The 23320-nt window shown below is 41.6% G+C and overlaps 3 protein-coding genes across 3 annotated transcripts; 2 read left to right on the top strand and 1 right to left on the bottom strand.

The window, feature by feature from the left end:
- The first annotated feature begins 1973 nt into the window (after positions 1–1973).
- On the top strand, positions 1974–6893 carry LOC102786994 (interferon-inducible GTPase 5-like). Its single transcript, XM_087832815.1, has 5 exons — positions 1974–2022; positions 2903–3473; positions 3719–3909; positions 4956–5526; positions 6112–6893. The coding sequence occupies exons 2-5, from the start codon at positions 2957–2959 to the stop codon at positions 6747–6749; spliced, it is 1917 nt and encodes a 638-aa protein (XP_087688941.1). The 5' UTR covers positions 1974–2022; positions 2903–2956; the 3' UTR covers positions 6750–6893.
- A 2690-nt stretch (positions 6894–9583) lies between these two features.
- On the top strand, positions 9584–12769 carry LOC148097117 (interferon-inducible GTPase 5-like). Its single transcript, XM_087832888.1, has 3 exons — positions 9584–9655; positions 11000–11565; positions 11669–12769. Exons 2-3 carry the CDS (start codon positions 11007–11009, stop codon positions 12292–12294), a joined length of 1185 nt encoding a protein of 394 aa, XP_087689014.1. The 5' UTR covers positions 9584–9655; positions 11000–11006; the 3' UTR covers positions 12295–12769.
- Positions 12770–14349: 1580 nt separating this feature from the next.
- LOC148097116 (interferon-inducible GTPase 5-like) lies at positions 14350–18064 on the bottom strand. Its single transcript, XM_087832904.1, has 2 exons — positions 17512–18064; positions 14350–15658 (listed from the first exon to the last, which is right to left on the bottom strand). The coding sequence occupies exons 1-2, from the start codon at positions 18062–18064 to the stop codon at positions 15030–15032; spliced, it is 1182 nt and encodes a 393-aa protein (XP_087689030.1). The 3' UTR covers positions 14350–15029.
- Positions 18065–23320: the final 5256 nt, after the last annotated feature.

Genomic DNA, 23320 nt, shown 5'->3' with positions numbered 1-23320 from the left:
CATCAGCTTCCTCGTGTCGCGACGCTCTGACCTCCACAGCAGCAGCATGAGCCCATACAGAGTCGGAGTGCCAACCTCTGGGGCTGAAATAAACTCAATGCAGGAGTCCACGACCTGCACCTGTTATACAAGAGATGCTTTTTAATGGTTGATTATATATAAATAGATATGATATTGAAGACATTTAAACTGAAGTGTGAATATTTTTACACTTAAGTCCAAATATTGATCACACACAGATACAAGTGAACAGATGAGAACGCAGCTCTCTGATTTTGTACTGAACTCTCTCGTTCTTACCTCAGCACTGACACCGCTGTCGTCTCTGAGACACAAAAGACTTTTTCAGCAGGTACTCGTCAGCTGAAACTCGAGTGTACAGATTCCCGGAAGATGGATGGATTTCAAAACTGGGATTGACTCTGTTGTTTCTGGGCTGATCAGAGAGGATGATGCTGAGGCCTCTGATACACTGATCCCTGCACTGAGGTGTTCAGATCCAGAACTGTTTAAAAACACTTCCTGAACACCATCAGGAGGCATGATGATCATAAAGTCTTTGTAGGAGTCAATGAAGTCATAGATCACCATAGCAACAGTCACAACAGCGTCACGTTCTTGGCACCAGCAATAACTCACAGTGTCCACAAGAGGTCACTGTAGACCTTAAATAGCACATGGTGGCAAAACAGTTTAATTAAACAGTGGAACGGTCGTTAACTCATTCCAGAGGGGTTAGGGGGGTCCTGACCCCCCCAATAATCAGACCCAACCAATATAACCCCCCCAATAAAATAATGAATTATCTCGCATAATTAGGCTGTTGATCTTCTTTACTCGTTTCAGGTATTACCAGCAAAATAGCTGCATGTTTAATCATCTGGAAATTTACCTAAATTTACTTATTTATTTAGACAGAGAGCCTGACCCCCCCCCCCCCCCCCCCCCCCCAAATGTGCAGCACAAAGTTACACCAATGTTCTTAACACAGCTGGATGTAATTATCGTGGCCACTGCTATTGAATTTGTACTAAATAAAATCTTGCCACCATAACGTCAAGAGTACAGTAAAAATTGAACTGACACTGCCTGGCCATGAGGAGTGATGGCCTTCACCAAACTGTTTCTCAGTTCCTGTTTCTCTATCAGTGACAGTCAAATCTAAATGAGTTTGTGGTCTCAGCTCGTGAAATCAAACTGAATCAAATGTAAATCATTAAATGTGTCCTTGTTGGTCAGCCATAGACGGAGGAGACACTCTGTATCGTCCAGCCTCAGAGTGGACGTGACTTATTTATGTAAGTCATTCATATTTACTCAAACTCACTGCACTCAGCTGCTCTGTGTAAATATGCTTCTGCCCTGCTTGTGATGCTGTTAGTCTGTGATACAGCTGTCATATAGATGTTGGTCTGACACACTAAAAGCTATGATAAGTATCTAAATGGCCTTTACACAGATGGCTGTAAAACCTGGTTTTACTGCAGTGATTAATTGTTAATCATTGGCTGAGTGCAGCATGCTGGTCTACACCTTTATGTTGGTGAAGAATAAATTCAGTCTAACACAAAAGTTCCAACTTTGTTCACTCTGTGATGAAGCTGCTCTTCATCACAAAGTGAACAAAGTTGTACTGAGGAATGAAGAGCACAGGAGGAGGCCTCTGCTGTTTGATGTGAGCAGCGTCACTGATGCTCGTCTGTGTCTGCTGTTATTACCTGCAGCTCTTTGTGCTCCACCTGCAGCTGCAGCTCAGCCATCAGCATCTAACATGTCACTTTCAGTGTTTCAGGCCCTGCAGGATCGAGTTTGCAGTGCATGTGTGTTTGTTTTAGAGCAGTGATCATTTTAGAACCGCTGACAGCTACAGAGACGACCAAAGATCATCGTGAGCTGTTTTCAGGGGGCGGAGCTACAGGCCACACATACAGGTGGGAACAGAGTTCACTCTATAGCTCTATGACAGACTGACCTCCACCATCAGACTCACTGCTGCATGCATCTCATCAGCACAGCACGCAGGTAAACCTCCATCAACTTTCCAAGTTCTGTCTGCAGAATCTACTGTGACGGTCGTGGGTCAGTTTACGTTTTACTCTTTGAATGATGGTTTTCTGTCGTATTATATTTATTGTTCCTGGTTTCTGTTCTGTCTCCGTGCCTCGCCTCATGTTTCCATGTCTCAGTGTCTAGTCTGCGTCATGTTGAAAGCCTCATGCTTCCTGTTTTATTGTGATAGTTCCTGTCCTGCGTTCAGTGTATTGAGTTTTGCTTCTCTGCGGCTCGTTATGTCAGATTTCTGTCTGTGTTCCCACCTGTCCCCCATCCTCTCAGTGTCCCGCTTGTGTATTTAAGCCCTATGTCTACTTTGTTTATTGCTGGTTCATCTGTTCATCATCCCGTTCTTCATCCAGTGCTTTCCTCTGCTTCAGTTTCAGGCTTTTATAATGTTTTATATTTTCCTCATGTTCTTTAGTTTATTCCCCCCTCGTCGTTGTTGCTTTGTAGTATTTCTGTTTAGCCAATGTAAAGGCTCGCCTTTCGTTAATACCCACCTCATCGCCGTGTGTCTGTGCCTCCTCTCTCATCTCCACACGCCTCACAGACTGTGATATCATCTCACCTGTTCTTACTCTGAACATGTCGTGTTTGTCTCAAATACGTACGATGTGTACAATGTTGAGGAGCGCGTGCTTCAATCCACACAAATACGAAACAATCTGACCACAAAACTATTTTACATCACCTGTCAGATCAAAGGAAATAATATTGTGATTAATAAAGAATTTAAATTATAGTTTTAATTTAAAGTTTTAACCATGTTTCACTGAAACAGACTTCAGTCTTTACATTAGACTGTTTGTAGAAAACAAAAATGTAACAGGTAGTTTCTTCTCTACAGCCGTCAGGGACCAGCGCGAGTCTTCAGCCTGAGCGCGAATCAGTTACAAGAGAAATGAAGACAGCTCTGCAACACACCGACAGACCATCAGATGGTGGAAAGATCATGGAGTCCCTACAGGACAACAACACCCAACTAAATATCGCCATCACAGGAGAATCTGGTTCTGGTAAATCCACCTTTGTTAACGCTCTCAGAGAGCTGTCCGATGATGATGAGGGAGCTGCTCCTACTGGTGTTACAGAAACCACCTCAGAGGTCACACCGTACCCCCATCCAAACTATCCCAATGTTACTTTTTGGGATCTCCCTGGAATCGGCACCACCAAGTTTCCAGCTGATAAATACCTGGAGCTTGTTGGATTTGAGAAGTTTGACTTTTTCATCATCATCTCCGCCGTTCGCTTCAGAGAAAATGACGTGAAACTGGCTCAGGAGATTCAGAGGATGGAGAAGAAGTTCTACTTTGTTCGCTCAAAGATTGACAACGATTTACGAGCTGAAGAAAGAAGTCAGAGAGAGTTTAAGGTGGAGAAGACTCTTTCAGAAATCAGACAAGTCTGCATTCAAGGTGAGTGTCACATGAGATCATTTATATGAGTGAGACCAGTTTCTGGATTTAATGATGGGGATGCAGTTGTTGGAGAGTTCAGGCCACGGTTGGACAGTTAAACTCTGTTAGTTTTATGACTGTGTGGCTGCAGGATGCTGCTTTAGTTCATCCTCCATTAATCTCCTTCCTTTAGGCCAACTTTCTGCTGATTGGCTGCCCCTCCCTGACACGCACGTGCACGTTTCTTTCCTTCTCTGATGCAGGACTCACAGGATTAGGCATCAAGACTCCGCAGGTCTTCCTGGTGTCCAGCTTTCAGCTCCACCAGTATGACTTCCCCCTCTTACACAAAGCCTTAGAGAGCGGCCTTCCTGAAGTCAAGAGAGACGCTCTGCTGTTGGCCACGCCCAGTATCAGCCGCGAGATCATCAACAAGAAGAAAGAAGCTTTCAAGGTAAGATTGTACTGTCAGCCACTCTGTCTACAGCTTTACTGGAGTCTGATCAGCATACTCAAAGCTTTTTTTCTTAATCTGCCCTCACTCATCATAACATCAGCTTTCACTCGAACAAAGGAGGTTATCAGCCAAGGTTTATCAGTCTAAGAGCAAATTCATATAAGAGAGGCCATGGTGACACCATGCAACAGACCTGAACACGTCTGATTCTACAAATAAAGAGAAAACTATGATGTTAGAAACAGAAGAAGAGATGAAGAAGAGATGATCTCAGTGAGATGACCCATGTGACGAGTCTGAGCTTCACATAGAGACTTATACAGTTTATGGGTGAAAATATTTACTGTTGTGGGGACATCACCGTTTATAAATCTGATATAACTGTGTCTACATGAAGACACTGATTGTCTTTCAGCAGAATCATAATAAACATCTCAATTTTCTTAAAGCCCCAAAACCACAACATACGATGTAAGACACGCTGATGTTGTTTGTTTTTGTGCAAAATTACCATGAAATCTTACATAATTAAAATTACTACAATATTAATAATATGCTACAATTATTATATAATTATTATTATTCGCTGCCTCTTATTATAGTGTGCCTTCTTTAAGTATTTGTAAGTAATAACACTGTAATTTCAAATAAAATATGTTAAAATTTGATTTAATTACAGAGAACTTTTGCTTTGATTGGGGAAATTTTTATAAACTGTTATTGAAATTTGTTTTTAGAATAAATTTCAATACTTCGGTGCTTTAAAACTGAAAAAGTGTACGTTGATTTTGTATCAACATAATTGGCTCAATAATAGATTAAAGGTAAACACAGACGGACCTAAAGGTGTGCGATGCACATGAATATAATAAAATACAATAAAGTGGCTCAGTTCACAGCATGCTAAGATATTGTAGTCAATTCTCTGTGGAATATTAAGCAGAGTGTTTCATGTTTTGTGTGATGATGTAAGATTAAATAAAGCAAAAGAACCTGAAAAAAAAGCCCCAAAGTTTAAAGTTTATCCTTTTTTTTCATTCCAGGTATCAGAGACAAGCACAGACAACCAATTTGAAATTGAAACTGTGAGAGAAGAAATTAAAGAAGCTCTGCTGAACAATGACAAATCGCTGGCTATCACAAAGATCAAGGAGTTACTGGACAAGGAGAAGAACACTCCACTGAATATCGCCATCACAGGAGAATCCGGCTCTGGGAAATCCACCTTTGTTAACGCCTTCAGGGGCATGGACAACAGAGACGAGGGAGCTGCCCTGACCGGTGTTGTAGAAACCACCTCAGAGGTCACAGCGTACCCCCATCCAAACTATCCCAAGGTTACTTTATGGGATCTCCCTGGAATCGGCACCACCAAGTTCCCAGCTGATAAATATTTGGAGTGTGTTGGATTTGAGAAGTTTGACTTCTTCATCATCGTCTCAGCTGATCGCTTCAGAGAAAATGACGTGAAACTCGCTCAGGAGATTCAGAGGATGGAGAAGAAGTTCTACTTTGTTCGCTCAAAGATCGACAACGATTTACGGGCCGAGAGAAGAAAGAGAACCTTCAGTGAAGAGGAGACTCTTAGGAAAATGAGGGAAAACTGCATTCAAGGTGAGACTGATTTATTCATCATCTCATACCAAAAACGTTTGTTCACCAAAGCTTACTGAGAGAAAGCTGCTTGAACATCACCATCAGGGGTGATAGACGAGGTACAGCCCAGACAGGAGGAGGAGGATTGTCCTGATGATGGTGACACAGCTGCTGAAGAAGTCAGGCAGATGCTGGAGAGATGAACTTTGTTATAAGGAAACTTTATTATACTTATTATAGTGTTTGGGAGGAGCTTGCAGTCTGATATCGTCAGGTAATTTTGTTTTAAGATAGTTCTCGATGAGTCACAGACGTCAAAATCATTTTTGTTGCAGTCGGTAGCTTAAATGTTACACATAAAGTGGCACAGTGTATTTTAAAATATAACTATATAATAAGCTTAATAAGGAATATATAGCAACAGTAGCTATAAAATCACCAATATGAAAACACAACCCCAGTCTGTATGTGGTGGCGTACACAGTTTTCACTATGAGTACACATGTATGAAGTCAGTCGGCTCACTGAATCTGCTGAATGATAATGTGAATGTTTTTATTATTTTGTATCTTATCATCATACTGTGTGTTTTTTCTGTGTCAGGACTCAGAGATTTAGGCGTCGAGGCTCCGCAGGTGTTCCTGGTGTCCAGCTTTGAGCTCCACCTGTACGACTTCTCTCTCTTACATGAGACCTTAGACAGAGACCTTCCTGCACACAAAAGACATGCTCTGCTGCGCGCCATGCCCAACATCAGCCTGGAGATCATCGACAAGAAGAAAAAAACTTTCAAGCGTCGATTGTATTGGTTGTCCGCTCTGTCTGCAGCTGTAGCTGCTGTTCCAGTTCCTGGGCTTTCTATTGCTGTTGACATAGCGGTGCTAGTTGGTGCTGTCACAGATTACGTCTTTGGGTTTGGTCTTGATATCAAGTCTCTGCAGAGACTGTCTGCCAGCACAGGTGTGCCATACGCCGATCTGCGTGCCGTTATCGTTTCTCCGCTGGCTGCGGTGAAAATATCAAAAGAGCTCCTCCTGAAGGTGTTGAGCCAAATTGCAGGAGCAGCTACATTTATGGCACTGGAGGAAGTTTCCAGATTCATTCCAATAGTTGGAATCCCGCTGGCAATGGTGTTCTCTTTTACCACAACTTACAGACTTCTGAATTTCATCCTCAACCAGCTCGCTGAAGACGCCCAGAAGGTGTTTAAAAAAGCTCTGGGTCTGAACACCTCAGTGTGATTTAAATAGTGAAAGGCGATACAGTGACACGTTTGAAACAGAAGGGTATGAAATAAAATTCCTAAATCATTGAATATGCAGTGAATCCAGCTGTAAACCAGCATCCTTATAGCTGATCATCAGAGGCCTCAGCAGGTCTCATGTCCTCAGAAACAACAGAGGAACCTCTCCCACCTTTACACAGCAACACAATGATGTGGCCTTTATATCCATCCATCCATCATGCATGCATCCATCCATCCTGCATCCATCATCCACCCATCCATCCATCCTGCATCCATCCATCCATCCATCCATCATGCATGCATGCATCCATCCATCCTGCATCCATCATCCACCCATCCATCCATCCTGCCTCCATCCATCCATCCATCCATCCATCCATCCATCCATCCACCCATCCATCCATCCACCCATCCATCCATCCATCCTGCCTCCATCCATCCATCCATCCATCCTGCATCCATCATCCACCCACCCATCCACCCATCCATCCATCCTGCCTCCATCCATCCATCCATCCATCATGCATGCATGCATGCATCCATCCTGCATCCATCATCCACCCATCCACCCATCCACCCATCCATCCATCCTGCCTCCATCCATCCATCCATCCATCATGCATGCATGCATGCATCCATCCTGCATCCATCATCCATCCATCCTGCATCCATCCATTCTGCGCAGGTGCGTCCGCCCTCCCTGCACGGCACCGCAGGCCACGCCCCACCACACATATAGTTATGGCTGGATCAGGAGACCCTGAAGTTACGCTGTGTAGCAGGCGTGTGGTCTCTGGCTCTGCTGCAGTTGAGGGGTGGTGCAGTGGGCTCGAGGGGCAGTGGCAGGGAGGTTGAGAGTCAGGTGGAAGGAATCACATCGATGAACTCTGTTCCTTCTTTAGTGACGCTGAGGACCGGCAGTGGAGCGTGCAGACAACTGGAAAAATGGCCACAGAGAAATCAGAGGTGGCGAGCTGGAAGCACTGTGTGCGCCATAACGTTAAATAAAAGAAAGAAACAGTTACAGAACGCTGTGTGGCTCTGAGTCTTTCACACGCTGGAATAGCTGTAGGCTGCTGGGGGATTCCCATGATGCACCGAGTGTTTCTTCTTCTGTATAAATAAAACTTTAATTGAATTGTTGTTAGATTTTCTTTTCTCCATTTTCAGTTTTGTGCTGCGTCCTTTTTTCTCTCCTTTGCATCCTCCTGCAACCAATCACAGGAGAGAGTTCAGCCTCCCTGATTCTAGTTCTGCTGGAGGTCTCTTCCTGTTAAAAGGGAGTTCTTCCTCCCCATTGTACCAAAGTGCTCCTCATCCTCTGATTGTTGAGGTGTTCTCTGGAACAATGTAGGGTCTTTACCTTTTTATATAAATCTCACTGAGCTTTTCCTGAGTTGGTGCTGTATACATAAAACTGGAGCAGATGTAAACGTCATTATGTCCTTGTTGGTCAGCCACAGCAGGAGGAGACCTGCTTTGTATCCCGTCAATAACACCTCCAGCCTCAAAGTGAAAACAAAAACAGAATGAAGACTGACCACATGAGTCATTTATGACACATTATTCTTCTTAATCCTGTTCATCCAGACTCACCGAGTGCAGTGAGTCTGGGTTCATCTGCTGTACATGGTGGAGTTTGTCAGTGAAAACATCCCTGTGACCTGACTGAATGGTTACTGCCCCGTCATCGAAACTATGATAAGACTCTACATTGTACTTATACAGCTGGCTGTAAAACCAGGCTTTAAGCATTCAGCGTTTACTGTAGCTGATACTGAAACTCTAATTACTCTGACTGTTCATCATTAACTGACTTTTTTCAATGATTAACTTTCTTTTTCAACATTATAGGACATAATCAGTCTAAGCCATCAATACAGCACACTTTCTTCACTGAGAGATGGAAGTCAGCTTCATCACAGATACTGAATTAAAGAAATAAACAACACAAGACATCAGTCAGCAGCAGATAGATAGTAGATCCCACAGGGTGAGGAGCATCTCTAAAGTACTTATCAGAGTGGATGATGGTAGAACGACAGATTTACTGAGGCGTCCCAGTCAAACTAACTACTCAGTGGTTATTTAACACAAAGTAGTTATCCTGGAGCCAGTCTGGATCATTTAAATAAAAAAGGAATTAAGCCTCCAGAGGGTCCTGCACAGCTCCAGCTGTCAGAGCCTGAGGGTGTTGCCTGAATCGAGGCCCTGATTTCCAAAACTGGACGGCAGGCGTCACGCTGGTTTCTCCGCTGTCTTTATCACCGGCCGCCTGCCCAGCCCTCAGACGGTCTTTGCCACCTTTGTTCATGGCCTCCTCCAAAGCCCCCAGAGTGAATGACACTCCGCTGCTGAACATAACACACACTCAGAAAAATAAATGACTACATAACTGATGTCAACAGGCATCAGTTCACTGGTATGTTGCACAAATGACAGAGTAAGGTCAAGGACTATTTCCCAGCCATCAAAACCTCCCAGAAAAGCCGCCTTTTAACAAATCGATTTGAAATGATTGAGTAAATTATTTACAGAGCTAAAACTGAATTCATGAAGAACATGAATAACACAGTTACAAAAAGCTGGCAGTTCACAGGCTCCGGGAATAAATTCAAACCTCAATATTAACTTAAGTTTCAAGTCTCTGCAGAATCCTGCTTGCAGTGCTGTGCGCACGCTCGTCTTTGGAGCGGTGACCATTTCTTTACCACTCACAGCTACAGGAAAGACCAAAGATCAGACATGCTTTGCTGTTTTCAGGGGGCGGAGCTACAGGACACACATATAGGTGGAGGTTCAGAGTTCAGAGACCAGTACGCACACGGACTTCCACCAGCTCCATCCATCACCAGACTCACTGCTGGGTACAGCTCTTATCATCACTCCAACAGCACGCAGGTAAACCTCCATCATGTGATCAACTTTCTGCAAACTTCTTGCTGCTATCACGTGTCCCTGCTCTTGATTGGTTCAGAGGGTCGTTCTTGTGTTTGTGTCATTAATGCCGCAGATTTCATTCTGCTGTCACAGAGAAAACACGTACACACAGCCTTCAGGACATCTGTGGGTTTGTGGTTGTGATTAAGCTACGAATACGGAAGCTTTACACACACACACACACACACACACACACACACACACACACACACACACACACACAATCTGATTTTTAAAAGTCTCGGTCTTTCCAACTATGAGAATAAATACTTTTAGATTTATTTTAGATGATTGCAGGTTACCATAAACTTTCCAAAATGACTGAAGTCACAGCTGCAGGTTCGTTTAAATAACCGGTTAATGAAATTAAAAAGTGTCACAGCTAGTTTTTGTTGCCATATTCTTATTGATCTCTTCTTCTAAAGACTCAGACATGTAAGAGGTGTTCCTCAGTATCAGACAGTATCAGAGAGCTTTGCTCAGTTAGTCAGTCAGTTCCTGGTTCGTACTCGGCAGTTTGACTCGGGAGTCCAGACTTTCCAGGACGCACAGCTGGAGCTGCAGTGTACTTGATGACATCACAGCTCAGCTGTATGTGTTTTTATTGCCATTACTTGTTTCACTGTGGTTAATATTTACAATGCAAACTGTGCACGATGCGCTCCATTAGCCACATATACACTTCTTCTTCTTCTTTTTTTAACAATGGTCAAAACTATAATTTTAATCACTTTGTTGATGATCGGCCATAGAAGGAGCATCATGGGAGAAAATGTGGAAATAAGAAATAACTGATGTGTTCATTAATTTACATTGGAGCGATCTTTAAATAGGATTAAAAAATTGCACAGCGCACTGAAATAAATAATCAAATAATCTGCAGACGTCTCAGTAATTCTGCTTTATGAGCTAATATGAATCAGCACTGACCCGCCTTCAGTCTTATTCATGTTCTTCACTAGTTTTCTTCTAACATCCATGTTTATGGTGTGTTTCATGTCTAAAAGCCTCACATTTAAACAACAACAGTCACTACATGACTGATGATACACTCACAGCTTCTCATGGAGCAACATGTTAAACTAGTTTTATTTTTATTCCAGTGGCCTCCCAAAACTTAAAATAGACATATTCCAAAAACTGAGATCCCACCTCAAAATCAACTTTAAAGATTGATCTTCAGGTTTGGGTTTAATCCGATCATAACGAATGACTAAATTTAAATGTCAAATTAAAGTAGCTAAGCACAAATTCTGCAGTTCAATAAAAAAGTCACATTTTCCACATTTTTTCTCCTTGTTTAAGGATCAGCATGGAGGACCCAGATGACTTATATATGGAAGACATTCCTGGAGTTAAAGAAGCCCTGCAGAACAACGACACTGCTGCAGCAGCTGCAAAGATTGAAGAAAATTTAAAACAACAAAATAATATCCCACTAAATATCGGCATCACAGGAGAAGCTGGCTCAGGGAAATCCACCTTTGTTAACGCCTTCAGAGGACTATGTGATGATGAGGAGGGAGCTGCTCCTACTGGTGTTACAGAAACCACCTCAGAGGTCACACCGTACCCCCATCCAAACTATCCCAATGTTATGTTGTGGGATCTTCCTGGGATCGGCACCACCAAGTTTTCAGCTGATAAGTACCTGAAGCTTGTTGGATTTGAGAAGTTTGACTTCTTCATCATCATCTCAGCCACTCGCTTCACGGAAAATGACGTGAAACTGGCTCAGGAGATTCAAAAGATGAAGAAAAAGTTCTACTTTGTTCACTCAAAAATTGACAACGATATAAAAGCTGAGAGAAGAAAGAGAGACTTCAGTGAAGAGAGAACTCTCAAAGTAATCAGAGACGACTGCGTTCACAGTGAGTGTCTGATCAGTTTATGGATTCACTTTAATATTCAGGTCTTAACTTTACATTATTTGTTTTTATGTGTGTAATCATGTTAACTCCTTCTGTGAAACAGGACTCAGAGGATTAGGCTTCGAGTCTCCGCAGGTCTTCCTGGTGTCCAGCTTTGAGCTCCACCTGTACGACTTCTCTCTCTTACATAAGACCTTAGAGAGAGACCTTCCTTCAAACAAAAGAGATGCTCTTCTGTTCGTCATGCCCAACATCAACCCAGAGATCATCAGGAAGAAGAAAAAAGCTTTCAAGCGTCAATTATATTGGTTGGCCACTCTGTCTGCAGCTGGAGCAGCTGTTCCACTTCCTGGTCTTTCTATTGCTGTTGACCTTGCTTTGCTGGTTGGTGCTGTCACACATTATGTTTTTGCGTTTGGTCTCGATGTCCCGTCTCTGCAGAGACTTTCTGCCAGAACAGGTGTGCCCTACGCTGATCTACGTGCTGTCATCATTTCACCACTGGCTGCAGCAGAAATAACTAAAGAGCTCCTCTTGAAGGTCATGACCCAAGTGGGACGCACAGCTGCATTAATTGCAGCAGAGGAAGCATCCAGATTTATTCCGTTTATTGGAATCCCATTAGCCATGGGTCTCTCTTTCGTCACAACTTATAAAGTTCTGAATGTTATCCTCAGTGAGCTCGCTGAAGATGCTGAGAAGGTGTTTGAAAAAGCTCTGGGTCACTAAAACTCAAATGAAGCTTAGTGACTGTGTGCTGTGTGTAAATTCTCCTAAACGACTGAATCCAGGCACCAGTTTAGCTCACAGGTTCAACAGGTGATCACATATGTGGCTAAATGCAGTGTCCTGGATTTGACCTCTGACCCTGCTGTGTGTCTGCTCCACACTCTCGCTCTCACTGCAATATTTAACAAAGGCAAAACAATATATATGTACTGAGTCACAGTCAGCTGCACATTTATCTTTCACAGTGATCAGAATAAATTTGATTTGTTTTACAAAAACCTGTTTATAACGTAGAGGAGCTGCTGAATCATTGCTGTGATGCTTTTTCACATTGTGTGTGTAATCAGCTGATCAGCTGCTGTTTTTATCTGAACTTGTATTTTATTTGTGATTTAGTAAAATGATAAAACAGTTTGTGTTCACTGCCCTCCAGTGGTCAGAATCAGGAACTACAACTGATATAAACTGTAACCATCAGCCATGTTAATAATAAAATGCTGTTTATAAACACATTAGCATTAGAGTAAGTGTGTTTGATTTGTTTTTAATTCAACAACAGATTTCACTGAATCAGTTTCAATTTAATTTTATTCATATGGCTCATTCACAACAACTGTTTTCATCTTTATTCTCCAAAATCAGCCAAATAACCATCAAACTTGGGACGTGTATCATGTCAGCTTGTTTGTACATAAGGAAAAAACTTGTATGCAAAACACTGAGTCAGACCAAAAGTGAATACATCATCACAAAATCAACACAAGTCTTTGTTCACCCACAGACAGACTTTAACCAGCAAACATCATGTCAGGAAGAAAGCTGAACATCAGAGTCTGAGGGGAGGACGAGCATCTTTAAACCACTGATCAGGAAAGAAAAACCTCTCAGCAGCTGCTCACATATATCAGCATTTCACGGTGGATGATGGAGAAAGAAAAACCCTGTTAATGATTAGTTGTAACAAACTGCGATGACGAAGAGAACGATGTCACAGTGTGTCAGAGCTAGGGCCGCCACAAACGATTATTTTGATAGTCGACTAGTCACCGATTATTTTTGCGATTAGTTGACTAATCAGATCATCATCCATTGGATGTAAAACTTACAGCTTATTGCACCAGCTCTTATATAACTATCATTAGCTTACAGCTTTAAGTGTGTAAGGTATATGCTAACTAAAAATAAAGACAAGATGATAGTTTATTGAGTTTTAATGAAATTTGCAGATTGTTTCGGTGAAGTTTAATAAACTCCTTGCTATCTAAAATATAACAGGACACCGGAGTAAATTCTTGAGCATCTCACACTTCTGATAATCAGCTGTCTGCTTGATGTTTATTCAGCTGTGTAAAAACTATAACTTTAATCTCAGCCAAACCGATTTACTCAGGAACAAATAAAACACTAAAAAAAGCCAAACAATAACATTTTTAAGTTATCTAAGTGACTTATATATCATGTTTAACCTGAGTAGCGAAAGACGGAGGTGGGTTTGAAAACGGTTTGCCGGGAGTCCGGTGTTCTCACGGCTCTAGTTAGCCTAGCCCCCGGCTAGCTATCGAGCTAGTGGCTAACAGACGTCTCCGAAAACGTCGGAGCGCTTTTGAAAATATGTGGTGTCTTGATAAACTGAGCAGATATTTGAGGTTTACACAGCTACATTCTCGCCTGAAAACATGTTAAACGTTTATTTTGTGACCCAGAAAGAATAATAAGAGTAACATTAAAACTAAAAAGCTGCCGCCATTGTTGGAAACTGAGCTGGGCTGCACTATGAATTCTGGGACACAGCTTCTTCTTCTTCGGGGTTTAACGGCAGCTGGCATCCTTGTACATGCAGTGCTGCCATCTTCTGTTTCAGTCCGTTATTACACTCTTAAATCCTACTACTTATTCCTGCGTCTTTTGTGATCTTACAAAGCTTCAAACGACGCGTCGACTGTTAAATCAGTCGTCGACGGTTTGGATAGTCGACTAATCGTGACTAGTCGACTAATCGTGACTAGTCGACTAATCGTGACTAGTCGACTAATCGTGGCAGCCCTAGTCAGAGCTCTGAGTTCAGGAGCTAAAAGCAGAACCAGTAAGTAGACAGGAAAAGGTTTGAGTTGACAGTGTATCACAAATTTATTTTTTCTTCTAGATCTCAAGTTTCAATTATTAAATGCTGAAAAGTGTTTACATTAATTCCTGAAATGAGTCAAAGGCAACGAACACAATCTTTAAAAACAAGAACCCTAAAATAAGCAGTTCATTCATAAAAACATTTAAAAGCACCGCTATAAAAGAGAGTTCATGTCCTTTGGTGTTCAGACTAAAGGCAGGAAACTCAGTGAGGTATAATGGAATATTTACATTTACATTTTTGATGTTTGTTTGAGTTTTAACTTCCTCATTTTGTTTAATTATCACTGGAGGATGATGAGCGTTTAGCTCTTGATGTAATATTTGAGTTTGGCTTCTTCTACATTATTCAGTGCTGCTGAAGTTTTCATTTGTGGGTTTAGTTCCTCGTTTTGAATTTACGGTTTCTAAGTTCATTCTTATTAGTTCGACTGATTATTCAGGATGTTATATGTGAGCTGTCCACTCCTGGATGAGAGTGGAAACTGCTGCACTTTTCCAGATATAGAGTGATATGGAACACCAAACGACCCACAGCTCAGAGAAACACTGGTTTTCCTCCAGTTTACAGCTCGTCTAAAAATGGTGAAGTTTGTGAGGAATGCCAGATTTTAACAATACCACACTGAGGTGGTCAAACTCAGAGCCCTTCTAAACACCCTCTCAGCATCATCAGCGAGCTCACTGAGGAAAAACTGCAGAGCTTGAATGGTTATAGTGAAAGAGAAACCAGCTGTCAGCAGGGATCCAAACAGTGGAATGAACCTGCACACGTTATCTGCTCCCATTATTTTAGTTGTGCTTGGAAGTGTCGTCAACTCATCCAGGATAAGATCTGTAGTTATGGTGTTTGTGGCCAGCGGTGAATTGATGACAGCGCACAGATCAGTGTAGGAGACACCTGTGATGGCAGCAAGTCTCTTCAGAGATGGGCTGTCAAGACCAAACCCAGTTACATAAGCTGTGACGGCAGCCTTTAAGGTGCTGTCAACAACAGAAGAAATCCCCAGAGGAGCTGTACGTACAGCTGCAGACAGAGTAGCATAGAGTGTTATTTCAGCCTGAAAAACTTCTTTCTTCTTCTTGATGATGTTGCATATACCAAACAGCAGAACATCTCTCTGGTGTTCAGGAAGTTCTCTCTCTAAGGTCTCATGTAACAGAGGGAGGTCGTACAGGTGGAGCTCAAAGCTGGACACCAGGAAGACCTGCGGAGACGTGATGCCCAAATCTCTGAGTCCTGCGTCACAGAAGAAACACACGGTGTGAAGATTAAATGAGAAATGCAGACTAACACATCTGACTGTGGATTTCTTTGTGTGCTGCATCCTGGTGTAACTTCTGGTAATGTTTGGAGAAACTGTCTCAGTAATTGATGCCACGGCCTGCTTACACCAACACATCCTTTCACCCCTCAGCTGTGAAAGGCTGATGGAGGATTGTCCTCATCTCAGCGAGAACGACGTGACGTTGGATTTTCAGACGGACACCACAGACGCATCTAGTAAAAACCTCAGACGAGTACAAATCTCAGTGACCTTAACCTCAAGCTGAAGGTCAGAGGTCAACCTTTCTAAAAGTCTTGTAAAGATGATAACACAAGAAGGAAGTCAGCTGGGACTTTCACATTTATTCCATATGTGCATCTACTCAGAGGCTGCAGGGTCACCAGTGTTTTTGTGGAACATCTTGCAAAACTAACTGAAATATAACATTTCTGTGTTACTCAAAGGTTGCATGAAAATACAGTTTAGTGATGAGTATGCAGAACTGTGGTGACGTTTACTGTGATGCACTATTGTGGACTGGTGCAGAGCAGCTGTGGTGTTCATGGTCAGTGTTAAGGGGAGGATTAGATTTATTCATCTGCATCTTCCTTTTATAGTAATTAAACTGTCTACATGGGAGAAATGAACCATACAGCATATAAAATATGTGCTTATATATTGTTGTATTTAGTTAGCTCCATGTTAAGAGCAATCTACTCATACAGCGAGTTATGTGATTATTACTGTGATCCTTCACGCTGCATCACTACACCTGATACATATAACTAAATTGTAAATGTCCATTGATATGAACATTCTCACTACCAGATTGGACAATATTCAGATTCCAGACCTCTATTCTACCCCTGATGATCTGTTGTTGTATTATAATTATTGTTTACTCAAAGTCCTTGATTCTCCTGTAAAAACTCTGTCTCCTTCGCTCGCTCTGCTCCCTGGTTCACCTCTGACCTCCGAGCATTGAAGGCCAAAGCTCGGCAGCTAGAGCGTAGATAAATCTCACATCACTGATCTCACCCGTTCTGCCTGTTTCCATCTACATAACATTAACAGATTACGTCCTTCTCTTTCCACACAGTCTACGTCCATTCTTGTCCACAGTCTCGTTACCTCCCACAGTGATTATTGTAATTCTCTCTTGCATGGTCTCCCCCAAAAATCCCTCCATAAGCTTCAACTGGTTCAAAACTCTGCCGCCCGCATTATCAGCAGAACCCCTCCTACCAGCACATCACCCCAGTTCTCCAGGAACTTCACTGGCTCACAGTGAAGTTCTGGATAGTATACAAGCTTCTTCTGCTCACTTTCAAGGTCCTTCATAACCTCGCTCCTCCTCACCTTTCTGAGCTGTTAAGCACCACCTCTTCCACCCGCTCACTTCGAGCTTCTTCTTCTATCCAGCTTGCTGTGCCATCTTTCTGCCTCAGCACCATGGGAAGCAGAGCTTTCAGCTGCTCTGCTCCCAGACTGTGGAGCTCTCTACCCCCAAAAAACTGATTCTTCAACCAGTTTAAAACTCAACTCAAACCCATCTGTTCAAATCTGCATATTTACTGTGAACCTATTGTTTGTTTATGTTACTTTGTGCTTTTGTTTTCTTATTTTTCTTCATTGTTATTGTTCTATTATGTGTTTTGTGGCAAGTGTCCTTGGATCTCTTGAAAAGCGCTTTCAAATAAAATTTGTATTATTATTATTATTATTATTATTATTATTATTATTATTAAATGGAAATGATGTTTAGGGTGAAACAAATATATTAACTCTAATCTACAGAGAAGAACAAAGAAAAGAAGAAGCTCACCTTGGGTGCAGTTCTTCCTGATGGTTGAAAGCGTCCTCTCCACGTTGAACTCTCTCCGGGTTCTTTTCTCGGCTCGGATATCTTTGTCAACCTTTGACCGAAGAAAGTAGAACTTTTTCTTCATCCTCTGAATCTCCTGAGCGAGTTTTACATCATTTTCTCTGAAGCGAGTGTCTGAGATGATGATGAAGAAGTCAAACTTCTCAAATCCAACAAGCTTCAGGTACTCATCAGCTGGAAATCTGGTGGTACCGATTCCAGGGAGATCCCACAAGATAACAGTGGGATACTTTGGATGGGGGTACGGTGTAACCTGTGAGGTGGTTTCCACAACACCAGTGGGTGCAGCGCCCTCATCTTCATCACCAATGCCTCTGAAAGCATTAATAAAAGTTGATTTCCCAGAACCCGACTCTCCTGTGATGGCGACATTTAGCGGCGTGTTCCTTTGCTTTAATCGTCTTTGAATTCTCGCAGCAGCTGCACCAAAGTCAGTGTTTCCCAGGTCTGCTTGAACTCCAGCAGTTTCTCCTGGACGTGACTCCATGCTCATCCTTGAGGAAAAAAGTGTAAAAATGGCATATATCAAAGATCAGGACACTGTTGAATAATCTTACAATTTACTTTGAATTCTTCATTTTCATCTTAGCTACTTTCGGTCACTTTCTTTATTCAGAAAAGGCCGCCACAGCGAGGAGCTCCCCACGTTTGATTTAGCAGGTTTTTTATCAGCTGTCCTTCCTGATGCAACCCAAAAGGATTTACAGTGGATAGAAAAAGTGTCGACATCGCTGTTAAAACGCTTTTGTGATGTTGAAACTGAGATCACAATGAATTTCTTCATGTGGGAGGGACAGACATCAGACTTTTTTCATTTTCACTGTTGTCCCATATTTTCTGAACTTTTTAATTTATGTTAACAGAGGTGTTAACGGCCTAAAACCTATTTTTTGATGAGAACATTCTTTGCTTTGCTCCGCCCAATGTGGTTGAAAGTTGAGGATGTGGTTATGGTGTAAATACCACATGTACTCAGCTCCATAATTTCTGGAAACATACAAAGACATAGAGTTTTAAATCAAATAACTGACATGAGATTAAAAATCAGACTTTCAGCTTTAGTTTCAGGCATTTCTGCATCAACTGTTTATGAATCACAGACAGTTTTTATTCACTGTCCTCCATCTTCAGAGGGTCAGAATTTGATGGCCACACGAGGCCTGTTCCCTCTAAAACTGCTGAATAAATACGTCACAGTAGCCGGTCTGATTAAACTCTGTTCTTTGTTTTCTTCTAGCTCACAGATCAACTTCTGGCTGATTCCAGATTAACTGCTGTTCGATTGCCTGGTGAGGCTGAAACAGACGTGTCCTTCATTTGTTTTTGTTTTTTTAAAGAGGAAATGAACACTGTGAATATTTCATCTTTAAAATCCGTCTGTTTTCTTGTGAGTGTGACACAACAGCAAACAGCTGCTGCAGTGTTTATGATAAAAGAGCTTCAAGCTTAACTGAAGAACAACTAAACAGCCAGTTTACACTCCTGAAATAATCTTGGATGTGTTTAGTAAAGTGAAAATAATTGATTCACTCTGTCAGCGGTAGAGACACTGAGTGGATTTAATATCCGGTGTCTGCTTTGGTTGTAGGATGACTATCCTCTAGTGATGTACGATACCACTGATTTCCTTTCCGATCCAATACCAAGTAATATTCAGGGTGGTATCGACGATACTGATCCGATACCGATACTTTGTACAAAAACTTTTATTTATTGTATCTCAAATTATATCATCATAATGATTACAGGACATCAGAGTACTTGTTTCCAACAATGATGGCAGCTGCTTAGTTTTAATATTACTCTTATTTCTCTTTCTGGGTCGCAAAAAAACTTTTAACATATTTTCAGGTGAGAATGTAGCTGTGTAAACTTCAAATATCTGAGCTGACACATCGTCTTCAAATCCCCGCGGTCTTTCGCTACTCGGGTTAAACATGATATATAAGTCACTTAGATAACTTAAAAATGTTATTGTTTGGCTTTTTCAGTGTTTTATTTGTTCGAGAGTTAATCAGTTTGGCTGAGATTAAAGTTATTAGATTAGATTAAATTAAATTTAACTTTATTAATCCCTCGGGAGGGTTCCTCCGGGGTTTTCACACAGCTGAATAAACGTCAAACAGAAAACTAATTAAACAGAAGAGTTTACGCCAGCGCCCCGTTATATTTTAGATAGCAAGGAGCAAAATTTGTTCCTGTTCTGGTTTAATTGGGCTTCAGTGTTTGTTTACAGCACAGCTCTAGATCCAGGTGACAGCAGGTCAAATGGTGTTACCTGTCTATGTCAGCAGTAGGCTGCATTCAGTTTGAGCATTGCTATAAACTGATATGGATCAGTTTGTCTTTTATTTACTGTAACATTTAACTTTTGAGGACAGAGAGGGAGAGAGCAGGATGAAGACAGCAGAGAGGAACAGGTGAGAGTGGACGTGCGGTCACATTCACCAAAAATGATGAAGCTTCTGTTTGAACACATTGACTGAATATGATTTCACATAACAGCAGTGTGGTGTCCTGTTACTGATCCATCACTGGCTCTTGTTATAATTATTATAAGATTATATTTTTGTCATTTTCCACCATTTCCAATGAGTGAGGAGGATGGTGAGAGAGAGGACAATGAGCTTGTACAGGAAGAACGAGGGAGCAACAGTAAAATTGGCAGAAAAACAAAATCGTTTTCACAAAGTGATTTTTCACATATTTCAATGAGAGTAACGTATTCTGAATACTTTGGATTACTTAATATATTATCATGCTGTTTACAACTACATGAATGTACTATTGCTGTGATTTATTACTGTTACTGAAGGTCCGCGGCTCCGAACCGTAGTAAAGGGACCTCTGGCTAATACGGTGGGTTCGTGTCGGCTCGTAGCTGAAAACTAGCTTTACTTTGTTGTCTGGGTCAACTTTGCTAGCAGAGACAGAGAGAGGCGTTGAAAGGCTGCTCCAACAGAACTTATTGTTTCAGAGGAAAACACGAACACGGTGTACAGTCGAGTCTTAATAGCTTACTTACAACTGGGCTCGTCAGGCTCTCTTCTTGGCTGCAGTGGTTATTATTATATTTACATGCTTCCAGCTCCCGTTTCTGCTCAATGACAGCTCGTACTTTTCCTTTTTCTCCCTCCCTCGCTCACAGACACATAACGTGTATGGCAGTCCATTCTCCCTGCAGCACGGACTACACTGCCCATGATGCTACATTCTTTAGAGCTATACCTGTAGCATTCTGCCTGTTAGCTTAGCACAACAACAACAGGCGCTCTCTCACCCAGGAAACACGCAGAGAGAGCGTCACCCTGTAACCATGGCAACCGTAACGCTGCCGCCTGGAACAACAGAACGTAGCTGTCAAACAAAACCCAAACAGTCCTGACCCGCCACAATATGAAACAGGGAAGTACCTTGAGGAAGTGTGCCTTGAGGTTTGGCCCCTGTGCAATTGAGTTTGACGCCCCTGGACTAGAGTCATGGTATACTTTGTTCTACCGAAGACATGACCTACGGACCAAAGGGCAGGAAAGACTGTTTAGAGGTAATATTGTGTCTAGTGATGGTAAATTCGATTCTTTTTACTGAATCGAGTTTGAATGAGTCACTCACCAAAGTGAATCGGATTTTTTGAGTCATTTGAGTCACTGAGTCAGTCGACCAGAGAGTGCAAAAAATTTACATTTTCACTCAAACTTAATTTGTTTCTCTTTTCATGTAAATCCTACTGCTAAGAAGAGTGATTGAAAAAGAAAAACAACTATTTTTACAGAGCAAAGAAGAGAAAAAAAAAAGATTTCTAAAGGGAACATTTATTTTGTTTATTTTTATTTTATTTGTATTTTCCTCAAATGTGTCAAATATATATTTCTATACATATTTAAATGTCCACTGAGCTGTGAGCCAGGGGGCGGTAATGCGCCTTAACATTGGTTGCCAACCAAGAAGAAGACGCTGTGAGCCAGGAGGGAGGGGGTGAGTAGCTCAAATGCAGTGATGGAGATAACAGCGTTACTTTTTTCAGTAACGAGTACTATAACTGTAACTCCGAAATGACAACACAGGCACGGCTTCTTCAAGATGGGCGCTTCGCTGCATTTATTGAACGCCGTGAAAACTACAAACATAAAACACAAAGGCTTTAAGCGCTTCAGTCTATCAAAAGTAACACTTGTGCTTTAACAACAAAAAATTACCTCGTGGCCGCCTGCCACTTCGGAGGTCCTAGAAGAATACCTTTACAGTCTTGCTCATTCTAAATTAAAACAAAATAATTAGAACACCATACATTACAATACAGTTATGGCAAATGACAAATACCTTGTACAGCTGGTAGACTAACCAGGCCTTTGCAGATAGCTCGCTGAACTCCTTAGCGTGATTATTAAACGTGGGCTCACAGCCTATACTATCACGCCCAAACCTCGCGATAATAGCAGTGTAACAAAACTTGTTCTTTGTGACAAGATAAACACACCTTTACAACATTGACCACAGAAATGTACAAGCAAGAACATTTTAACTGCTGGAACCATCTATTAAACCTCTTTATACATAAGCCATTTCTGTGACACTTACAATAACTAATTACTATTTCTATCGTTACAACGCCGTTACCGTTACTAGCAAGAAAATGCGGTGCGGCCGCGTTACTATTTTACAACAAACAGACGGTTGAAGTTGTGTTCAGCTTACTGCATCTTATATCAGTAGGAAGTAGCTGTAAGTAATCTGGGCGCTACAGCTTTAAGCAGCTGCGCGCTCCCACGGGTGGCAGTCACTTTCTGCCTGACGATCATTTTGTGGCACAAAACCTGGAGCTCAGGGGGCAAAACAATCGCATGAGTGCTGCTGTTTGACTGAGGAAGAATAAAGTAGTCGTGGTAAACAATCACATGACCACTTCAAGACAAAGCAACAAGGTGACATATACCAGTTTATAATTGTGTTGATCAGCCACGTAAAACCAGAGTCATGATAAACAATATATACGCTGCGTTTTTTCCTCAATAGTTTAGTCACGTTTACTGTCTAAGGACAGCGCAGCGAGCACTCTCTGCTTAGCAAAAACAACCCCTGCCCTTTCTTGTTGGTGGAAAAATGCACCATGTCAACCAAAAAAATGATATGGCAACATGGTTGTTTAGGAAGAGGTGGAAGTTTTAGGAGTGAAGTGTTGTCTTTTGTAGTTAGTGTGTTGTCTTGTGTAGTTAGTGTGTAGTGTTGTGGATAGTTTTGTGTTGTGTGTCAGAACAATGAGGCAACTGCTGTCTCCAGGTAGAAACAGGAGTGACACACCTGCTGCTGTCAGACTTGCAGGTATCAGGCTGTGATGTTGTTTGCAAAACCTGTGCATATAATTTTAAAATTGTCAATTTATATTTGCATTTAAAGTTATGAAGTATGATCCATTAAACATGGTTGTGGTTGTTGCAGTAAAAAATATAACTTTTTCTACTCGGACTTAAAGTTTTTTGTCAGATTTTAGATCAATTGTGTTAATACAGTTTGTCAAAATGAAAACACAACTGTAAATTCAGACGCGTGAGGTTGTGCTGAAAAGAATGATACCAAACAAGGCAAATAAATAGTTTTTAAAGGAGAAATGTAGAGGAAACATCAAAAGTAGTCAAAAATGGCCAATTAAACCCTGGACCCCAGAGGGTTAAACTTTTTTTAAAAGTAACGCAATAGTTACTTTTCAAGTAATTAATTACTTTTAGAATCTTGTAACACAGTTACAAACTCT

The sequence above is a fragment of the Neolamprologus brichardi genome, chromosome 19 (assembly GCF_056152115.1).
Source record: "Neolamprologus brichardi isolate AB-2024 chromosome 19, ASM5615211v1, whole genome shotgun sequence".
In the NCBI taxonomy this organism is placed as follows: domain Eukaryota; kingdom Metazoa; phylum Chordata; class Actinopteri; order Cichliformes; family Cichlidae; genus Neolamprologus; species Neolamprologus brichardi.
This window is presented reverse-complemented; position numbering and strand designations above follow the sequence as displayed.